Genomic DNA, 22,317 nt, shown 5'->3' with positions numbered 1-22,317 from the left:
GGGTGGAGGCGACTCCTTTTGATCCACTTATTCATAACTATTCCTATAATAAGAGTAACAGTGATTAAATCTATTGATCATTTGACTTGTTCAGAATTGTATTATTTCAAAGAGTGCCCTGTTTCCGTTGCCAATTTAGAAGTAGATCAGTAGAAGGCTAAAATCAACTTTCTGAAACATGAAGTGCGAAGTGCAGAATTTCATAGATGGCGTGTCCCAGACATTTATGGAGCACAAGAGGATGCGTAACTGCCAGATGCTCGAGATCCTGAACAAAGTGCGCTCCTGCGATTGCAAGCACCAACGAAGGCTTAACCACTGCCGGATGCTCAAGTCCGGACGCAGGAAACCCGCATCCCAGGGCTGGTTACGCCTTCTAATCGCCGCCTGCTTCGGATTGCTCTTGCTCATGTGCATCTACATGGTCCATGTGGCCAGAAGGTACAACCATGTGCGGGCCTACGGCAGCAACGCCTGCGGATCCACTTTATTCTACAGCTACACGGACTGCGATGTCTACTACTAGGAACAGTGGCCTATGCTCACTTATATTTTTACTCGAGTTTTCAATAAAGCTTCTCAAAACATGCCCATAATGGTATACTTGGTATACTCGTTTCCAACATGACTTGGTTTTCACTTATGGCAAATGTTGGATAAATTAACATGTTTGAGGAGTAAAAACATCATGCTAACTCAAAATACACATTTTTCCCACTGCTCACTTCATTTTTGTATTTATTTTGCCATGGTCCGAGATACACACTAGGGCGTTGATGGCTCCTGGGAAGGTTGAGAATGTTGGGGCGTGTCTGGCATTATTGGGAACGTTCGTGCTGAACCTTTCAACCTTTCACCCGCTTTATGATTGGACGCTGCCGTAAATTATGCATAAAGCATAAGGGCCAGAAAGAGACCGAGCGACGGGAGCGAGAAGGAGGGCGAGTGCTGGCTTTCGGGGTGAGTCCGTCATCGAACGTGGCATTCAGTTTTATTGGGTTATCGAGTGGGACACGACAGGAACTTCCAGCCCGCTCTACCTCCCCCGCAGTCCACAGAAGTGGCCGCTTGTTGGCCTAGCTCAATATTGACACACGTTAATTGAAGCCCGCCGGCTGCCAAAAGTATCAATGGCCATCCCTTAGCCGTGGGTCAGCGCCGAACTGAACAACCATTGCCTGCTCACATTGCGATGCCGGCGAGGGGAGGAGTGCTTCACTTTCGGGTGGGTGGAACTCTGGGGTGGACCTTGGTGGGGTCCCAGGGGTAAAACTCCATGTATGAAACCATTTATAACCTACAAGTTTATTGTATAGCCGTGCCTAGTGCCCCAAAGAATATGTTTGTTAATTTTGGTATAACTTTAAAGAAAGTTCACCCTTAGCCTGGACTTTTGGGGTGCTGGGTGGCCAACTGATTGTGCCACACATGTTGGCCGATTACGTCACCTGCTGCGCGGTCATCTCTTTGAAGGCTGTAATAAACACTGATTGCCTGGGTGATTTTAAACGACCCGTAATTGACTCATACACGGGGGTTATCCGAACTTCACTTTTGTTCAGTAAACGTTGAATTATGTTTTATTACATGGCTTTCAATATTTCTTAGGCGTAACAATACACAATTCCTGCCATTAGTGGGTTAAGTCGCTTGTAGATGAGTATATTATTTGGTTTTGAATGATGCCCATCCAATATATATATAGTTAGTGAGTTGTAGGCAATCCTGGTGCCATATGACTTTTGCATATGGGCAGATCTCTCGGGGATTATATTTCCTTGACCCCAAAATCTTCGCCGCCAAATTACGAAAGTTTTAGCCATAAGTTCAAGGGGTCTTGGGGTTTAGTCGTTAAGAGAATGGGCCTCGCGACTTTTGGTTAAGAGAAATGAGTGGTAAAAATAAGAAACAGTTTAATGTTTTCAAAAATTATGCATTATGTATTATTTTCGCTTTGAATTAGTTGTTTTTTTTAGTTTAGTTTGGAGTTTAGATAGCATAATTAATCGTAAGTGTTGGTTTTTCCTATTTGAAGTTAAATTTAATACATTTTGTTTAGTTGTAAATTATTGTAATGTAAATTTTAGGACTAATTCAAGTTCATATCTAGGTATATATGTATATTTATAGGTAGTGTTATAATTGTTGTAAATACAATCGAATAATTAACTAATACAGAATAATTACAGAACAAATTGATTGGAAATAGATTTTTTCGGTCCGATCAAAAGTCTGAATATCTTTGATTCTTCACATAAGCATTTCTCAGATAATCATTTGTGGCATGTCTAGATGCATATAAATATAATGTGAGTAGGCATACATAGTATATGGGTATAAATTGAAATTTTGGAATATTCAAATTTGACACACGTTTCTCGTACTTTTGTCTTTTTTTCATTTGGAGTGATTCACAAACAGAACGTCAACAAAAAGGAGAAAATAAATCATACAGAAAGAAGGCATAGACTAAGCGCACTTTGTAACAATTCGCTCGACTCCTCCGGTCCGGTCATTCCGTATCATTCCGCCTTAAACTCAAATAACACTTAACACGTACATAAACTGCTTATTAAACTTAACATTTACAGAATTTAATTCAAGCTAAACGCAATCGGTTGCCATATAAATTATTGTTAAAAGAAATGCACACGCGCACGAAAACGAAACAGAAAACTTAGCGGCTAAACAACTTGAACTAATTACTAAGAAAATAAATTTACATCAACTGTGAATGTTTATTAATTACAAATTAGTTGTTGGTTGCTTAATCTGCTTGCCATTCGCCTGTGTGTGTGGTTTCAGTTAAATAAATAGGTGTTGGTTAGTCCTTCCCGCAGATCCGCTGCCCTCGTTTAGTCATTTAGTCTATCCTAAGCTCTACACACTAGGAGTTATTCTCACAGTCATCGGGTTTGTGCTTCGTGCGTAAATTGCTCAAAAGGTCGGCACAGTTGTTGACCATCATCAGATAGTCTCCGTTGTCAGCGTTCAGCTGATCGTGGTTCAATCCCCCACTACCACCCACTCCTAATCCCCCGCCCATTCCGCCTCCGTTGTTCGCCTTCTCCGCTTGTCTGGAAAAAATATACAATTGTTATTAGTACTCTATATAGGAGGCGTTTCGACCGTAGCATCGCATGAGCATACAGTTCTTTTGTTCACAACTGTAGATTCATACTAAACTATCAATCCTACCGATTGGGGATGCTGCTTAGCATATTCCTGGACATGATGAGGGCGTTCTCCAGTTCCTTAAGCAGCAGCGAATTCTTCAGATTCGCATGCAGCTGCATAGCTGCCTGTGTGGTTGTATAAAGTTTATTGATCACATTGTGTACTTGGGCTTCAGCTGCAAGGAAATTCACTTTTAGTAAAGATATGGTGCATATTTCAAAATAGTTTCTTACGATCTGTGCCCTCGTAATCCTCCGTGGAAGTCACTCCGCTCCTCTGTTTGGCATTTCCGCCAGGGCTTCCACTATTGTTAATCAGCAGTTTGCTCTTGTGATCAAAGGCCAGGTTCCTAGGTCTTGGTGGCACAATGGGCTTGTTGTTGACTGTGCTATTGGGCGTCTCCTCGGAGCTGGAGTCGTCCTGCATGGGCGTGGCTAATGCGGGAGTATACATAATTATTTCAGATTCAAAGGGGACGAAACAAGGACACTCACCACTGCTAAAGTTTGGCGCCTTTCGCCGATTGTTGTTGACATTGTTAATCTTGTTGCTGTACTGGCGATTCGCAGCTGCATATGGAATAAGGTTAGTTAAATTATTTTGTTATTTAAAATAATAAGTTCACTCACCAATGGGTCCATTACTGCGTCCCTGTCCATTGCTGGCACTACGCAAGCGGTTGCTGTCCTCGGGTTCCGAGTCGCTCTATATAAAAATTAAAACGAAACATTTAATTTTCAAATGCAAAATGAGTTGGTTGCTAAATACTTACACCCTGATTGAGAACGTTCATTGAGTTGCTGGAGGCGCCCAACCCAGTTTTGCCCTGCAAACTGTTCCTTTTGCTGGCCGATCGCGAGACGTTTCCATTTCGGTGCTGGACCTGCGGCTTTTGTGGAGTGCCATTCTGCGATTTTCCAGCTGCAAAGTCAGTGCAAAAATTTACAATTAGAACTCTTTAGATATATACCAGGAATATAGAATCGAGGGTGCTTACGCTTGCCAAAGTTGCCCATGTGCAGGTCGCTCAGCGAGCAGGCGCGGCGTATGGAGGACTCCTCGATGGGCATGGGATTGAGCGTTTTGGGATTGCCTGAAATGTGGGTCAGAGATTAGTTTCGGCTCGGGTCATGCGATTATGGTATTTCTTGTGCTCGGATATTCAGAAATGGAGGGTGGTGGTCAATAAGGGGAAATAAAAACTAGTAAATAACTGTGTGTGCGCAAATGAAGGTGGCGAAAAACTCAAGAGGCACAACAACCAAGGCGGAAATGGGGCTCAAACCTGGCTCCATCCTCAAAACAACAGTCTGTCTGATGTCCTCGTGATCAGCGTCATCTGCAGTGATCTCGGTGTTCTCTGGATCTCCGCTCTCGTCGTCGGCTATCACTTCCTTGGCCAACTCCACACCCTGGCTGTTGTAGATGCCAGTGAAATCGGTGCTCTCGAGGACATCGGGTAAGCTGCAGTTTCTGCGTATATTCCTCGCATAGGCGCACAGATCCGAGGCATCTTTGGATGCCAGATCCTCATCTTCTGCGGGATCTTCACCTCGGGCCAGCATGTCAAAGTTCATGGTCAAGCTTTTCACATAGCCCTTCTCCTTGGCATTGCAGTTGAAGGGTCTCAATCGCGATTCGGTGGCCAAACGTATTTGCTCCATTTTGTTCTCCTCCATGGCGATTAACTTCTCGATGATGTCGATCTTTTTGGCTATATTCTGGCACTGATGGCTGGTGGAGCTGCCTGCTCCTTTTCCCTTTACCTTTCCACATCCTCCCTTTCCGCTGATCTTGCCAGCGTTGTCAAGGTTTTTCCGATACTTTTCCCGCTCCTGTTGTATCTCATCCACCACTGCCTGGAGTTGGGGTTTGGTGTACAGTTTAAGGGTCTGCATGTTTTCCAGATTCTCTGGGGCATTTCCGTTCTCCGCGAAATACATCTCGAAACTGCGCTCTCCATAGTCGCTGGGCAGGCTGCCCACTTCCATTTCCGGTGGCTCCTCTTCTCTGGCCAGCCTCTCCCTCTTGGCACTGGGCGTATACTTGATCTGCGAGACTGTATTGAAGCGCACAGAGATCTTTGGCCTGCTTTTCTGCCTCACACTGGTGGCCCTTCGACTGCTTTCGCTGGTATCAAAGCGGGAGACTTTCTTCAGGCAACTGTGGGTCGCTGATCCTCCAGCCAGAGCTCCAGAACTTACTGAGCTCCGCATCGCCGGTCTCCTTTGCTGTTCCCGCTCCCTTTGCTTTTCCTTTTCAAATTTCTGTAAGTTATGCTCAAATTGCTGGACAACACTGGCGGTCCTGGACTGCGATTTGCTGCTATGTTTCTGCTGCTTCTCCATGTGGCTCAAGGTGCTGACTAGATTGTGGGGTTTTGCCGGCACCGGCGGCTTGGCTTTCAATGGTTTCCTCACAAAGAGATTGTCTCCTGATTGCATGGGATTGGAGTTCCTTTGCTGTCGCTGTTGTGCGAAGTCCGTACTTAGGGACTTGTTAACACCTGAGGTATATTGCTTGTTCTTGGATCGCAGAGTGGGTATATTTTCAGAGACCTGAACCTGAGCTATTCTGGGATATGTCTTAGAACTGGGCAGTGGTTTCAGTGGCTCCAGATTGTAGCCTGTGACATCGAAGCTATCCGTTGTCGTAGAGTGCTGTTGTCGCATATAGTAGTCAAAGCTGCCATAGGCATTGGGGCTGTTTCCGTAGGACTTGGACACCGGACCGTGGATAATAAAGTTCCTGATGCCGGCATGGCGCTGCTGAAGAACAGCCACCTGGGTTTGAGGATACTCCAGAGGAGCACTCTGGCAATCGCTTTCGTCCGACAGTACGCTCTCCAGGCTGTTGCAATAGCTTCCAGGACCATCGCCATCGGAAAGCAGCGATAGTGACTCCTGACTCTGCTGGCCGGTGAGGAAGAAACTGGCACTGGAATGGCGTTGGGTCTCCAGAAATCTGGCCTCGTCCAGTCTCCTCTGTGTGGCTGCAAACTGGTCGGGCTGCAGAATATCCGAGAGGGACACCTTCCGCTCGCATTGATAAAATTCCCTGTAAACATAATACTGTGTAGTTCTGCCAGTGGGCGTGGAATCGCCAGTGGAACCCAGTCCGCCCAAGTTTCTCAGATTAGCTGGCACGGAGTACGAGGCTGGCATACTGGGCTCATCCAGATCGCCGTATTTCCGGGTTATCTCATCAATCATCTTTTCCGTATCAGCGTGGATCATGTCCAGAATAGTACGAGCATCATCAGCGTAAACAGAGTGTCTTTTGGGTTCGCCGAGCAGAGCACCTCTTTCGTTTCCCTCCGCCGACCATTCCACCTCTTCGTGGACTGGAGACACTGGACAGGATTTGTAGTGCTTCAGGATGCTGGGCGTACGCCTGTTATTCCCAGCTGGATTCCTCTTCACCCTTTGTTGCTGCTGCTGCTGTTGACGATGTTGCGGCTGGGAATGCGAACGCATTGCAGACGAGCAACCCGCCGCAGATCCTCCAAATGGAACCCCGGGAGGCGGATGGATCTGATGCACGCCCACATGATGAGGATAGGGCGGATAGTGCTGCTGAACCTGTCGCATGGTCTGGAAGTTCTGCTGCAACTTCGATTTCGGAGCAGCACAGTTGAAAAATTGCTGGGAGGCAGGAGGCGCGTATTGCTGATGTTGCTGCAGGGCTTGCTGATGTGGCTCCTTCGGGATTGGATATTGCTGTTGCACTGGTGGCAGGAGTTGCTGCTGGGTATTGGCAGGAGCAGCAGGTGCTGTTGTGTTTTGAGGGCTAGTATACTGCGAAGTGTCATGGGAGGCAACTAATGGGGTTAGTCAAAGTATCGTTAAGGGGACAAAGTTCGTTTATCACGAATGGTAACAATTTGTAATACATTAGTTTTACCGCAGATGTCACAAATAGGAGAGCAATATTTAAAGAGAGATAGACAACAGAGAGAGCAAACAACGGGAGAAAGAGTTTTTGGTTATATTAGCCTACTGTTCAACTTGGAGGGGATATATTTATTTGGTTTAACAGCTTTCTGGTTTCCCTATCTTCTCAATTCCTTACCTGGCTTCGTGTAACGTCCTGGTCCTCCGCCGGCATTCCGCGATCCATCCAAGTTGGCTGCCAGACTCAGGTCCGATATGCTATGGCTTCCCCGCAGGGGTCTATGGCCTACCTGTGGGTCAAATAATATACAATTAATAAGATAAATTAACCAGAAACGTAAGTTAGTAAAACATCGTTACCCGGTTTATATTTTAGTTAAAGAAAATCAAAACAAAAGCATTAGTAACCGCAAAAACTGTACTTAATGTATGGTATTTTAAAACATAGTTAGGCATTTGTTGTTTGAGTGAAGTTTTGGTATTGAGTCAGTAAATGGAGAGTGGTTTTCTGGTTCCTCAACTTGCTTAAGGAGTGGAAAGCTGAGGGGATCGCTGATCTGTAGTTCACTCGGCTCATGAGACCGAGCAAGTTTTTCATGATCGCTAGTTTAGGCTATTTTTAGAAAGAGCTTAGTGTGGTGGGAATTTGATTTTCCTTGACTCACGAAGCATCGGTGGTTCAGTGGTAGAATGCTCGCCTGCCACGCGGGCGGCCCGGGTTCGATTCCCGGCCGATGCATAAATAATTTTTTTGGTTTTTAATTTTTACTTATTTAAGAAATTAGTTAAATTTAGAGAGTAAAAAGGTTGTATTGTTCTGGGGCGTATTATTACTTGTTTGAAGCGTGAATTAAGCTTATAACTACATGTTGAACTGTTTGTAATGCAGTGCGTTAGGTCATTCTCCCGTATGTTTAAAAGCATTGTCAAAATGTAACTGCCTAAAGCATCGTTAGGAAAGCAAAACGTCTTTAGATTCCAACATAAATCGGCTCACCTCAGCTATAGCATTCAACCTTGTGTTGCCATTTTTGCGCGTACCCTAAACACACAAATTCGGGCAGGGATTTATTATTTTTCGTTTTTTTTTTTGGTTTTTTTTTTTGCATGTGCATGTGTTTTTGGGGTGGGAGGTTGGAGATTGGAGGACGGACCAGACACCAAAAACAAATAAGGGACACACATAAAAATACAGAAGAAACAACAAAAGAAAAACACAAATTAAATGGGCAAATAAAGGTGCTCGGAAAATGGAAAACCGAAGAAGCAGTAAAGACCGCGCAGTGGGCACAGTTAAACGGAAGTACACTGAGAGAAAGGTCACCTCTGACCCCCAGCACTTACATTCTCCAGTTGCTGCTTGACCTTGTTGATGACCTGCAGCAGCTCCTCCTTTTTGGTGCTTGTATACGACTTGGTGATGGTGGGCGGTGCCGCCACGCCTTTCCCATTCTCCGTATTGTGCTTGGCGCTGATGCTGCGACGACCTGGAAGATGAAAGTATATGCCATTAAATCCATAAAGAGCATTTCACCAAGATGATATAGTATCTTACTGCTGCCACCCCTTTCCATGGGCGTTGTGAGACCCGGTCCCTCTGGCAAGGCGGCGTGCAGGAAGCTGTTGCTGCTGCTCTGGGCCAGATTTTCCGAGCTGCCGCCCAACGTCGAGGCCAGCGACCGCTCGGCATTTTCCGCACTGGGCGTGGAACCCTCGTCTTCCGTATCGGAGGTCCCAGTTCCGGTGCTCGCCGTATGCGAACTTCCATTGCCGCTGAGGGCCGAAGGCGTAAGCTGAAGGCCGGACTTTTCAAACTTCTGACGGCGCACCGATTTGCGCAGCTCATCCTCGTTCATGGCCGTCACCTTGAAATCTCTGCAGGGAAATAAGCATTCGTTTACTTTATATGCTACTGTATTTCATTTGAGTATACTAACGTTGGTGTGCTGGGCGCAAGGTTGTTGTAGAACATTCCGTGATCGGAGCTAGTTCTCTCGCCATCGGAGATGTCCTCCACATCGCCATCGTGATCATGGGTGTGGGTATCAAATCGCAGACCCGGCTTTAAGCGTTTATCCGGCAACTGGAGACGCTGTTGAGCAGCTCCAGAACCCGTCGACATGGCACCGTTGGAGGCAGAAACAGCCATCGAGGAAACGGAGGACACAGTGACCACCGTTCCATTGTTGTTGCTGCCAATGAACTTGAGTTCGCCCCTGCGCGTCTCCATCCCAGAATCGATGGAGGAGTCCTCGCTCAAGTAGGTTTGATTGTACGTAATGTCCTTGGAAGAGGCACTATTGTAATCAGAGGTCTGGACATTCACACCGCTGTGACCACCTACAGACGAAACGGTTCCCAGAGGACTTTCCGAGTTGGAACGCAGGTCATCGGCCGTCTCCAATTGAGTGCTCCTCTGGGCCCATCTTCCCCTCGCACGGGGTGCCAGTCCTGGCATCTGTTGACTGGGCGATGAGCTCAGATTGCCCATCGAAGAAGCAGCATGCATGCCGGGGACAGTTGCAGATCCACCACTGGGCGTGGGTATGGACAAGGCCCCACTATCCGAATCCGCTGCTGCTTTTCGCATCGCCCACTGGGGCAATTGACCCACATCGGAAAACCTTTCAGCCACTCCAAACTTGGGCTGCAATTGCGGCTGCTCTATTTCACTGGTGGGCGATTCGAGGACAATACCATCCGGTGGCGAAATGGGAGCCAAGGGGCGTGGCAACGGAGCATGTCCGGATCTGAGGCGCTGTTGCGACATCCTGGCCTGCATGGTCACTATCATATCGTGTGGCACTTGCCATATGAAAATACAACCGTCGCCACTCGCGGATATTAAATGTCTGCAATCGTTGGTGAACTTCAGTCCCGTGACCAACTCGCTGTGCCCATACATCCTAGCCATGCACTCGCTCGAGTAGTAATCATAAACAGCGAGCGTTTTATCCGTGCAGGAAGTGGCCACATAGATGCCACTGGGATCGAGACTGAGCTTGATCAGACTTCCTTCGTCTGAGTGAGAGCCCTTGAAGGTCTTTGTTTGCTTGGCATTCTGGGTTCCGTAGACCCGCACGTTGCGATCCTGGCAGGCGGTCAAAATGTGCTTGGCATTCGAGTCCACCTCCATGTCGTACAACGTCGTCTTTCCTGAGGTGTTGGTGCCCCTCATGAAGATGTTTCCCTGTTAAAGAAGAAGGTTAGATCACCAAGACCATATAAAGCAATACAAGACTCACCTGAAAACTCCTAAACATAATGGACTTGTCGGCGCCACAACTGATCATCTGGAAGTTGAGTCCTGCACCCACAAACTTGATGGAGGTGATGGAGGAGCTGTGATCGTCCAGCGTTTGTAGCAGTAGATAGTTCTGTGCCACGTCGAACACATGGATCAGTCGATCCCTACTGGCACTGGCTAACAACTTTCGCTCGATCTTCTCGTTTGAATACTCCAAACAAAGCACCTCCGACTCGTGGGCTTCGATGGTGGTGAGCTGGCGCAGATTGACCAGACTGTACACGCGTATGTTGCCGCACCGATCCCCACTGGCCAAGTGCTGCAGTTCCGGACTGATCTTGATGCACCGCACTCCATTCCTTCCATCGTAGGAGGAGTTTCCAGCTTTGTCGAACAGAGACGAGCCCTGATCCTTGATAAACTGCAGTTCCTCGTCGCTGTAGACGATCTTCAGCAGCTCCTTGGAGTAGATGTTCCTTCGGTAGATGTCGTTGTTGGTGCATCCATCCAATCCCCAGACACGGATCGTGTCGTCCGAGGAGCAGGTGACGAAGCATTCCTCCGGCAGGGTTTGCGACGGCTCCCGCTCCACGTTATATGGCACTGTCTCCACGCCCCAGATGCAAGTGGAGTGATAAAGGAACGAGTGCGACTTGCCCACTCGTGAGATGTCGCGCAGATCCCAGATGTAAAGCGAATGATCGTTGTAAACGCAGCTCACCTGAAACAGCCATTCGGAATGAGTATTCAATTATATGCAAACTATTTGAAAGACCTACCTTGGAACGCTGTTCGTCGAACACCATGGCAATGCAGTCGGGGAATTTGGCCTGCTGTGGCACCGACATGATGTGGTTGATCTGGATGCCCTGGGCCACATCCACGCCCAGGTAATGAGTTCTGGGCAGAGTGGTCACGTACTCCAGCGTGGCCGCATTGAAGATGCGAATGATGGACTCCGCACAGCCCACGAGTATGAATCTCTCATTCACGCAGATACAGTTGGCATTGCTGGTGCGGCACTGCACCCACTTGTCCAGCAGGCGGCGGGAGCTGAACTCCACCAAGTGTCCTTGCCGCGTGATGGCGTACGTGCTCTCCGCACAGATACCCTTGCCGCATGCCACCGCACAGAAGTCGTTGTCCCGCAAATCGCCCAGAATGGCGCTCCGACCCATCAGGGGAATGGGATCCTTGTACTGCAAAGGACGCAAATCATTAGCTCCTGACCTTCAGCATAAAGTGGGTTATTAAATATTCAATGCAGCAAAGCACATTAAAATGTATAACATTTGAACAGTATTCGATGTTCAAGGATGTGCCTGCACTTTAAAGTCCTTTGCGAATTTAAAAACCATATTGAAGTCCCGCTCAGAGACAGACTGATTGCTTACCTTTCTTCCACCCTCCAGATACCAGTATTTCACGTGGCGATTGCCCACGGTGACAAAGTAGCTGCCATCCTCGGAAAAGCAGACGGCAGCCACCTTGGAGCTGATTTTATTCGAGGCCATCTTGAGGTTGGCCCGCCAGTCGAACACATTGACAATCATGTCGTGCTGGGAGCCCACCGAAACCAGGTACTTGCCAGTGGGCGAAAAGGCCTGCGGATCAGGAAGGGCGTTATTACCTCGATTTAATTAAATAAACGTAATAAAGACGGGCACTCACCACACAGGTGACGGCGTATTTGTGGTCCACAAACTCCGCAACAACACTGCCGCCGCTGCAGTGCTCCAGACTTCCGTTCGGAGTCTCCAGCTCCCAGACCTTGATGGCCGGATTGATGCCACACTCCCCGGTGGCCACGTAGCGACCACACCGGGAGAACGCCACGGAAGTGAATGCTTTGCGGGAGGTGTTGACCAGGTAGGCCTGTGTCTGGCGCTTCGCGTTGAAGAGCACCACGGTGCAGCTGCAAAACGAAGATATTTTATTTATAGTAAATGTATATACACATGCTTATTACATGACGCAGTCGCTTGAGTGCTGCCACAACAAAAACCACACACATACAACGAATAAAGTATTAAGCAAATAAAGGAGTATGATTAATTATTGGAATCGCTATGGACAGCCAGCTTTTTTCTGAGAGTAATTCCCTAAACTGCTGATTAAATGCCAAATGAATTAGAATGCTGCAAATGATATCGCATTTCTAAAGACTTCAAACGTGTGTATAATTCACGATGACTGTGTAATTTAAAACCGAGAGAAGAGCAGTTTGTAATTAATATTACATTTTGATAAGACAACAGGGGAAAATGAATAATTGTTGCCAGGAATGATTTAAAAAGATTTATAATTAAGGAGTTTCCTGGGCATGCTAGTTAACATGCTAGTCCAATGGTATCATCTGATGACCCCCACCACTTAAAGACGTCCTTGACCAAGCCAGACGGCAGAGTTGGCTACCCATTTAAAATGCCCAAGGATGCTGGCACTGCTCTGCTTGGTCCTTTCCTTCCAAACCACCACCTCCAGCCACTTCCTGCCTCCGCTTAACCCTCTAATGCCAGAAGCTAACTGCCTGCCCGCCTTGCTCATTATTAAGCTCTTTGGCCTTCTTGGTTTTATTTTCTGTTGTTGCTACTGTTGCTCCGTTAATGAGCGCATCACGCCCACATCTTTCACTTAGGGCTATACACTTCCAAATGGGCTGCTCAGCTATAATGCATGTTTTGTCGGGTAACTATGAGCACCTTACAATAAATATATCCATTAACAAATAGCAAATGCAAATACGAGTATTTACAAATGCCTATTTAATTTATTTAGCACATTTAATTAAAGCAGGGATAAGAGTGCTTTTCATTTTCGCTTGAGCCTGAAAGTGAATTTCCCTCTGCATTTTCTATTTGTTCGTGCTTGCAAATGGTACTATGCATATGTACATGTGAGCCAAGAAAAAACTTTTGCAACGCAATGGAAGCGTAAATATGCCCTTTTTGTTAATGCACATAATTAGTAGACTTCCCCGGCTTAATTTACTATAATTGAAATGTTCGCAGGACACAGAAACGGACGTTAAATAGGCAAAAAGGTACGGATTTAAGGGGATCAAGTACGCGGTTTTAATTGACTTTCTGCCAATTAATTGGCGTGGATTTTCTTTAAACCAAATATCAAACGTCATGGCACTTAATTTCCTGCCGCATTCAATTATCACTAAGCTTTCGCCTAACCAATCTGTCATTGGTGATTAAAATTATTCAATTATTCAGTTTATTACGTATACGCCGCGTAGAAACGTATTGTGAGCTAGGCAAACATTCAGTGGCATATGCAAATCCTCTGCGGGAAAACAGCAATCTCGTTGACATTATGTCACTTCTGCCCCTCCTGTTTTCCCCTTCCAACTGGACTGTCACAGATTTTCCCCGTCGAGATGGGAAAAATGCAGCCATGTGCGACAGTTGAGCAGAGATAAAATCAACCATTTTCATTGCACTTTTTTTCTTCTTTTTTTGGGGCACGAGGAGGCAAACTTAAAGCACAACATTTAACGGAATTGCATTTTTCTGACACAAATAGGAAATGAGTGGGTTGATGGTTTCGTTACCGAATCCCCAGGATATGTCACGTCCTTGAGCTATACGACTATGAAACTTACCCAGCTGGATAGGCCAGCAGGCCGCTGACTGGGGACACATCCAAAGCCGCATTGCTGCACACAGTCAGGCCCAGGACCTTTTTGAGTTTTATCTGCAAGAGGGAAGAGAGCAGCACAACATTAGACATTACATTACATCATATCACATAAAAACAAATCACTCTAGGCCGCAGTTTATTTGCCAAGTTATTGTACTCTTTTTTCATTTCCGCAAGGTCGCAGTAATATTTGCTAAAATAAAAACCAAAAGAAGATAACTTGCTGTGTGAATTGTTAACGCACACAATTCGCACATTTATCATGTTGTTGCCGTTTGTTTACATATGAACCCAGCCTTATACGATTTACATAAACATAAGCTGGTGAAATAAAATTGCCTCAGCATGTTAACATGATTTTCCAATGTTTTTTGTAGCTTTTATCAATAGTTAGTAACAAGTTTTCTGAACTGATATATTTCCCCACAAGGGGCGAAAGCTGGTTTCATATTTCTTTAATAACACATAAACAACTGTGCATTGACGAACTTTTCAAATAAAGTGTGATTGTGTAACCCAAATGATATACGAAAATTGATATTTATTTGCAGTATCTACATTTGAATACCCACTAGTCACAAGTGAAGAAAAGAGGTGTAGCTCACTAAAAACACACTTGTTACCCAAGAACCCTAATGATTTCATTCATTAAAGCCGCACAAATATGGCTCTTTGTGCTGCCATTCGGCTTTTGTATTCCAAAGCCGCCTTGTTACGCCTCACCAGAGTTTCACCTTGATCTTGCCCAAGCTACCAGCTAATAACTTATTAAAAAAGCCATAACAGCAAGTAAAACAATTAGGGGCGTATGGCTTAGAGCAGAACAGCAGAACAGGTTGATTTTTTTCCGCCATGGCAATAAGTAGCATGGTGAAAAGGAAGTGCAAGTCGACAAAATGCTCAGACACACTACCGCATTCGAATCGAATATTGAAAATACTAGATACAAAAGGCAAACAGACGTAAATCAGAACCCAACAGTGGGCGATCCGTAAGACGACTCTGTCAACTTTGTCATGCAGAGAGCATCCAAAAGATGCTTGATTGTATTTCTGCGTCGCAAATGCGAAACGCAAACTCGGATTCCAATTCCAATTCCGATTCCGATTCCGATACAAAGTGAGCAAATACATTCCGGCTGAGATCATCTCGAGGTGGCGGCGAAAACAAAACAAAGTAGCTCCAGCGTTTGTTTACTACGAGAATTACTTTATTGGCTTGTTTCAGTTAAGCGCGAATATCAAGCCACACCAACGCAGCTCTAAAATCTATATTTTAATGCATAAGGTCGATCTAGGAAACCGGTTTTCGAGTATCTCCTCACTCGCGCTACTCTCCCGCATATTTGCATTTCTGATATGCCGTGAAATTGTAAACAGATTTTCTGGTCATGACTAAAACCGAAGCCACAATGAAAATATGCTAACCATGACTGTAAATTATAATCAAAGCTTCCCCCGAATTCATGACCAACTGGCATCGATTTGGTTTGAGTGAAAAACCGAGAGACATTGGGGGAGTATAGCAATTACGGGGCGTATGCGCAACGAAATCCGTGAGCTGGCTCTAATTCGTTTTCGAATGATAATTAGGCAGCGCAGCCGGAGGGAAAACAATTAATGGGATTTTTCTAATTTCGGTAGATTTATTCGTTTGGCTTAAAAGATGCAAACAATTTAAGAATTTAATTTTCCAAACTCCTGTTACGTATTTTAAATCATATTTATTCTACCACAACTACGACCGCAGGTGGAGAGGCATTTTAAATTCCATTTATTTTACACGTTTACTTCGTTTTGTCCAAACGGAAGTCAACACATTCGCCATTCGCCATTCATCAAAGCTTAATTTGGGAGCTGCCAAATACAACAGAGCCACAAAAAAAACTAAGCCAAACGAGGCGAAATTCTTTTGTTACATATTTGGTGTAGTAGCGAAATTTACGAGCGGCAGAAAGGAACCTAAATTTCCATTTTGTGCGACAGATGTGGCCGTTAAATGGTAATTAATTATGACTTAACGAGTGACGAGATACTGGCCCTGAGCAGTCGTTAAAATTGGCCCAAAGGCCCGAGGCAAATCACTTTTCGGTCAAGTGGCTTTTGGCCCAATGCCCGCAGTTCGGTAATGAAGTGCCAGCCTTTTGCTGCGACTGGTGCTCATTGTTTTGGCCAAGTTCAATGCACGCAGCTGTTGGCTGCAATTGCTGGCCAAATTCTATGCTCCATACCCAACCCACATGGCTTGAAGCGTCTGAAGCATTTCGGATTTCTGCCCACAATCCGAGCGCAAAAAGGCCACAACACAAATAAGCTGAAGCATTTCCAGCGGACAGGTGTCAACCAAGAATCACGCAATGAAAATGTTTACCTTGCGGCCACGAAAGCAAAGAGCTGAAAAATATGCAAATTGAAAGCCTCCGTCTTCTGCGGTGAGAACCAAAAATCGACTGGGGATTATTTTGAGGCTACACGATATGCGCATCCACTGCTGCATTGCTTTATTAATATTTATATATTAATTGAACATGTTCATAAATTATTATGTTTAATTCAATCAAGTCTCTCTGTGGAAAACATGGCATGCCACAAATTATTAGTTTGGTTACAGTCCAGCAGCCAAAAACCAAAGTGGCGCCTAAAACAAATACCGGGCTTAATTGGCCGCTGGCTTAATCAATAAACGAATAAATATGCAAACAGGAAAAGATTTTCGAGCAGAATTTCTTGCATATTTAAGGCTTGACTTATTGAAAGGCTGATAAGTCACTCTGTTGATTATTAATTCCCGGCATAAATAAATGCTAAATCTGCTCTGCACATTTCTGTTCTCTGTGGCTCATAGAATTTGTGGTTAGTGTGTGTTTCTGTTGGTTGCTGGTTGTTTTTCTTTGCCCTACCACGTTTCATGCATTGCCAATTGGCTTTCATCGGCTTACTGGACAACCGAACATGGCTCTCATAACAAAGCTCAGAAAAAAACAAGTACACAGAACAAAATATTTGCTCTTCGTTCTATACTCTCTTAAGCGATTAGGAAATCACGAATTTTCGTACCCCCTTTCCGACCTAAGCAAATATTTTTTTAAAGTGTACACGAATAAGTACATACAAATGGCTGCTCAGTATACATTCAGATACATTTGTACCCACAAGGCGCTTACGTGAGCAAAATGCTTATGACTATGAAAACAAGCCAAAATCCAAGTCGCGCCAAGAGATTTTCGATAGAACACAATCGAAATGAGCTGGATTTTTCGAATACAACTGGTATTTTCTATTGAGATTCCTCCTTTGAGTTTGAGAATGCGCCGCCACCAGCTAATTGCCCATAATTACAAATTAACCTGGGGCAGAAAACGCTCGGTCTCAAATAGAATACTTTTGCCGGGCAAAAACCACAAAAATCCATTACAAGTGCGGAGACAACAGTTTTGTCTCATGCGAAATGAATCATGCGGTGGATAGTCTACCCGCGAGTGGGTAGAAATCTCAGTCTTAGAGTCATGGATATGAGTGAGTGTCTGGGCCAGGTCCAAACATCCAAACGGATGTTGCCCTGCTCTGGCCAAAATGCTAAGGGGAAAAGGCCGTTTGCTTTCTTTGCGGCCATTGTGGAATGAAAGCTGAAGTGGAACCGATTCCGAAGGCGAGTCCGTTTCGGCCATAAAATAATCTGGACGACCTTTACCTCGTAGGCTGCCACATCCTCCTTGCCGTAAATGGCAACTGGCGATGAGTTTCGTGGTGCGAACATGGCTCAATCTCTGCGAAGGTCCTTGAGGACACCCAAGACCACATTCCTCGGTGCGGTGTTCACTTAGTCAGTTATTTGCGAGTCGGGACTCTTTGTTATCTATACTTTTATGGCACATTTGAGACAGACGCCCACCAAAAGTAAAAAATGGAGCTTAAGGCTATAAATTCGTAATTCGTAATTCGTAATTCGTAAATTGTTTTTGTTCAGTTCAACTCTTTTTGGGGGCGTTGTGGTTTCGTTTTTTTCGTACAATTAATAATACACTTTAAATAATACTTTTTGCAGTTTTTTCGTTGCTTTTCGGCTATTTTTGATGACTAGTCTTTATAGCATTGGTTTTGCTTCTCTTCTCTTTTTGCGACTTTGTCAAGGTCGAGTTGTGTGTTCTCTTTGTATCCGTTCGGTTTCGTTGTATCTTTCAGTTTCAGTGCTGCGGTATCTGTTTATCTTTTGCTTTGCCACCGAAACTAAACTATAATTATTTTTTATTTTTCTAAAACTTTTTCACTGCGTTTCTTCAACTTTAGTTTGGGGGTTTCATAAAATATTCGTTGCACGTTTTTCGCTGGCTTGCTTGCTAATTTCTTTTTACAACAATCAAAGCGTCGCCCTATAATTATTTAAAAAATTGCTGCTCGTTTGTAGTTGTGTTTAACTATTTTTTTTATTCTGTTTGTTGTTGCATTAAATTATCGTTAATTTTTCTGTCAGCCGTTGTCGCGTATCGTTTTTTAGCGCGGCTCAAATGAAACTGGCGAGATTTCAGCGATTTCAGCGATTTCAGCCACGACTTTGCCGATATCGAGTTGAGCAAACTGGAGAGCTTGAGATATGGCTTGAGTTATATGCCATAAGCTATATGGAGAAAAATTGAAGAGAGAGGAAAACGCTCGTTTGAGACCTGTCCGATTGAGTTTTTGAGCGGCACGCACACGTATCTGCCAGATACTTAGATACTCAGTCTTCGAGCTCGAAAATTTGCATATTTCACGATGGAAACACGTTTCTGGCCCCAAGTCCAAAATAGCAATCGCTGTTCTAACACGCGAAATGAGCAAACTACTTTAGATCGCCAGCAACTTTGGTGCGGGAGGGCAGCGAAATGGCGCGGATGTAAGCTTAAAACACTTTAAAACAATTAATCAATGGTCGCTAGTTTTGGCACCCACGATTGCATTAATTATTTAATAATCTGCATACAACATACAACTGTGAGTGTGGAAAGTTATGGCATCTAAGGTCTGTCTGCACTGCCCACCGACTGCAATAAATTCTCCGAGTTACGGAATCGGTGGGCGTACACGTTCCCTCCAAAAGCCGTAAAACGAAATTAGGCAAATCAACAGTGGCTAAAAATTACAATGAGTGTATAGGGTCAGCCAAGTGGAACGCACTTACCACTGCCATGCAGATAGTTAGATACGGATGCAGATGGCCATAGATACAGATACATTTACAGATACAGATACATAAAGGAACGGATTGTTTGTTTGGGCTGGCGCTTTGGTCAAGATTCAGTGGCTGCGCCAATTGCTAAATAAAGCCATCGAATTGTGCAGTGGCTATTAGCAGAAAATATGCTAATTGCCATTTATGACTTATGGACTTAATTGGCGCACTTTAGGGCATTGTGGTTTCCCAATAATATGGAAAATACCTCTAAATAAATGCCCCATTGTAATTCCCACACATGCATCACCGCACTGCTGGCGACACACATAAGCGACTCTCTTTGGAAATTTGGATTCAAGTGCAATCATAAGCTTGGCCATTGCACAAAGGCCAATCAAAAAGGTAGCTACCTTTCCATAAACAACTCAGCGAAACACACACAAGCCACACACACACACACAAACACATACAAAAGACGACAGAAAAGAAAATCAATTTGCATAACACAAATCAAGTGAAATAATCAGGCATCAGTGGAGAGAAAAGAAAAGAGACAGAGGCTGAAAAAACCAAACCGATGGCCAAACAAAATCCGAGCTCGCAACGCACTGCACCACCGACAGATTGACAAACAAACAAAGCAAAACACACTGGAAAAAATGCACAGTTGACAGACACCTTTGGATTGCACACCCCACCTCTCCCCATCACCATCTACATATACATTCCCCTGGTTCCCAAATTGTGCAGCCAATTTCTTTATCTTGTGCCATGGCAAAGTCGCAGTTCGGCGCTAGTTTATGGGGGAAAGTTACAGGCGACTTGCTCTGACAGATGCTAGGCAGATAGATAGATATGGTAGGGGAAATAGGGGGGTGTGGGGAGTTCCGGGGTATGGGGCATTCCCGGGGGATGGGGGCTTGGGTATCTAGTATCTGGTATCTGGGTAGCTGTGGGTCCGCCTGCATGCGCCGCATATTCAAATGAATGCAGACTGCTCATTGTTGCTGCTGCTGTTGCTATTGCTGTTTGGTAGCCGTTTATTGCAGCACTGGAAAAAAGATATTACCTAGTTCGCCTCAATTCAAATGCTAATGATATATACCATATATAAATAAAGAATCTTCGAAATATCATTAGTTCCCCCACCATCTTACATCAACTAAAAGTGACTATAGTGACTTGAAAAGATCTGAGACCAAAGACAAGACAAGAGCTAGCAGTTTTCTGCCAGTGTAACTGCTGGTGCTGCCTGTTGTGCCACTTGGCTGCCTTTTTCCTTTGATTTGCGCCGTGAAAAATCGCTGCACTGCACTGGAATTACAAACTATCCATCCACAGTCTGTCTGCGAGGAGAGCTATTTATCGCCTTTGCAATCCCACCTTCTGCAATTTGTAATTAAAATGCCTTTTTGCCTCATTGTCATTTTCGGATTGTACAATTTTCAATGTATTTTTTTGTAATGCAAATCGCCAATCGAATTACTTTTGTTCGGACCTGTCCAATGCTGCAAATGAGCCTTTGTTCGCATCGATTTGTGTGTGGGCAACTATAATCAATAATTATTATGATTTATTTGCATTGTTCTGGGCGTCGCAGATTAGATCTCCGGTGTTTGTGGGCTAAGAACATGGCCCACAGCCAAGTGGGGAGTCTCTCTGGAGGGTTGCAAGTGAGTTAGGATCGAGATAGTTCGGAATATTAACGTAATTGGTTCGATGCTTAAGATAGCAGTCACTGGGAATTGTTTGGGTTTGTGATTTCTCACTCAGAAGTGCCTTGCACTAGCCATCGATCACTGGGCGATTGAAAGGCACTCAACATTTCAATCGCAGCTGTCGATCGGATCGGCTCAATCCTCAATCAGCACCTCCAATAAACCCACTCAATCCAATCGATTCAGTTTGTCCATCTGTCAATATCTCGGCAGCTCGAATTAAAAAAGCTCGCGATGAGGTAAGCTGCAAAATCTGAGCAAATCTCGGCTATCTGCGCCAATCGCCAATCGCCAATTTGCAGGCCACATATTGAAGCGTTGCCGACAATTTTGATTAATTGCAATGATTTGCAGCTAGCTGCAATCCAAAGTGTTACAACTGCAGGTTGGCCATCAATTGCTGTTCCACAATTAATACGAAATCAATAAACCCATAAAGCTCTATCAAACGGGATAGTTGGTGTCGCGGAAAAATGCCGACGCCAAATGGAAAAATAAAATATGAAACATAATTCAATAACAAAGCGTGGCAATTTACTCGGAATACCACTTGAACTACGTGACAAGCGTGATGGCTCTCGGCGTTTAGTTGGAAAAGTCTGGGAAAATCGGGCCATAAATTTGGCAAGGCGGGAAAGCGGCACAAAAGCAACAAAAACCAGCGCATGGAAAGCAGGAAGAAAATATTTAAGGGGCCGGCTTACTCTCGGGTGTCAAAGTTGATGAAAGATGCTGCCAGCTACGACTACAACTTTAAAGGAGGAGTTTCCAGCGCGAGACTGCATCTTCGGCGGCTTTAGTCGATTTGAAAGTTTAATCAAGCATTAGTGTTAACTAAGAGTCTTTTTCGGTGATTTTATTGTCTTCTCTGCCCAAGAGTTGTTGTTGCTGGCACGTAGTGCACTTCGTAATGGTCGCGCAATTTGTCTAATGATTGCTATTTGAGCAAGTAATTTGTGAGTGCAGATCGAGGAGAGAGGCTCGTATGCCAGATGGAGTTGAAAGTCTTTTTATTCCGGTCGATTATAAGTGTTAATTATATGGCTTAAAACGCTTTCGGTGTAAGCTTTCTTTAATTGACACACAGCTCTGCGACTCGAATGGCTAAGTGAACGCTGCTGACGCAAATTGAAGATGGTGGTATGGTAATGTGTGGGCTTTAGTGGGTAACTACTGTGGGAAGTTGGGGATAGAGTTCTCAAAGTCTGGGATTCTCGATAAATTCCCAGCACGTGAGGTAAACCAAGTACTTACTTTTCGCTCAGCGAAAGATACATTTACGTTTTATAATCAGTATTATTTTTGTTTATGATAGTAATAAGATAAGTTTTGACTACATTTAACTTTCCTAATCGTCGAGTCTGCATCATTTCCAACCAAGCCCATGTTGCTCAAATTGCTTTCAAAGTATCAATCTGCATCACATCTTAACCCTCATTATCTCACTTCATTTGTGGTCGTTCCAGTGCCTTTTGCATAT

The 22,317-nt window shown here is 44.7% G+C and overlaps 2 protein-coding genes and 1 non-coding gene across 15 annotated transcripts in view; 2 read left to right on the top strand and 1 right to left on the bottom strand.

Moving 5' to 3' along the window:
* The first annotated feature begins 86 nt into the window (after positions 1–86).
* On the top strand, positions 87–596 carry LOC6526470. The gene has a single exon (XM_002087552.4). It carries the CDS (start codon positions 179–181, stop codon positions 524–526), a length of 348 nt encoding a protein of 115 aa, XP_002087588.1. The 5' UTR covers positions 87–178; the 3' UTR covers positions 527–596.
* Positions 597–1,537: 941 nt separating this feature from the next.
* Positions 1,538–22,317, bottom strand: part of LOC6526468 (mitogen-activated protein kinase-binding protein 1) — a 57,013-nt gene continuing 36,233 nt past the window's right edge. For 3 of the 13 annotated variants that reach the window (XM_039371524.2, XM_015197923.3, XM_039371522.2), the window contains 18 exons: positions 13,931–14,022; positions 11,989–12,232; positions 11,712–11,921; positions 11,097–11,516; positions 10,316–11,038; positions 9,008–10,260; positions 8,626–8,945; positions 8,415–8,557; positions 8,068–8,112; positions 7,249–7,360; positions 4,463–6,997; positions 4,175–4,270; positions 3,950–4,098; positions 3,807–3,882; positions 3,672–3,746; positions 3,411–3,611; positions 3,199–3,352; positions 1,538–3,077 (listed from right to left, as the gene is read on the bottom strand). In XM_039371524.2, coding sequence (XP_039227458.1) covers positions 2,888–3,077; positions 3,199–3,352; positions 3,411–3,611; positions 3,672–3,746; positions 3,807–3,882; positions 3,950–4,098; positions 4,175–4,270; positions 4,463–6,997; positions 7,249–7,360; positions 8,068–8,112; positions 8,415–8,557; positions 8,626–8,945; positions 9,008–10,260; positions 10,316–11,038; positions 11,097–11,516; positions 11,712–11,921; positions 11,989–12,232; positions 13,931–14,022 — 7,038 coding nt within the window. In that variant the 3' untranslated portion in view covers positions 1,538–2,887. Of the gene's footprint in view, positions 3,078–3,198; positions 3,353–3,410; positions 3,612–3,671; positions 3,747–3,806; positions 3,883–3,949; positions 4,099–4,174; positions 4,271–4,462; positions 6,998–7,248; positions 7,361–8,067; positions 8,113–8,414; positions 8,558–8,625; positions 8,946–9,007; positions 10,261–10,315; positions 11,039–11,096; positions 11,517–11,711; positions 11,922–11,988; positions 12,233–13,930; positions 14,023–17,658; positions 19,576–22,317 lie in introns of those variants that run through there. The other 10 variants (XM_039371526.2, XM_039371523.2, XM_002087551.4 and 7 more) reach the window with 8 other exon arrangements.
* Trnag-gcc lies at positions 7,739–7,809 on the top strand. The gene has a single exon. It is a non-coding gene; the product is annotated as a tRNA-Gly (tRNA).

Source organism: Drosophila yakuba, chromosome 2L, assembly GCF_016746365.2.
Source record: "Drosophila yakuba strain Tai18E2 chromosome 2L, Prin_Dyak_Tai18E2_2.1, whole genome shotgun sequence".
Lineage (NCBI taxonomy): Eukaryota > Metazoa > Arthropoda > Insecta > Diptera > Drosophilidae > Drosophila > Drosophila yakuba.
This window is presented reverse-complemented; position numbering and strand designations above follow the sequence as displayed.

What these genes read in the sequence shown, in the direction of transcription:
- LOC6526470 (XM_002087552.4), top strand. Translation starts at nt 179, where the DNA reads ATGAAGTGCGAAGTGCAGAATTTCATAGATGGCGTGTCCCAGACATTT.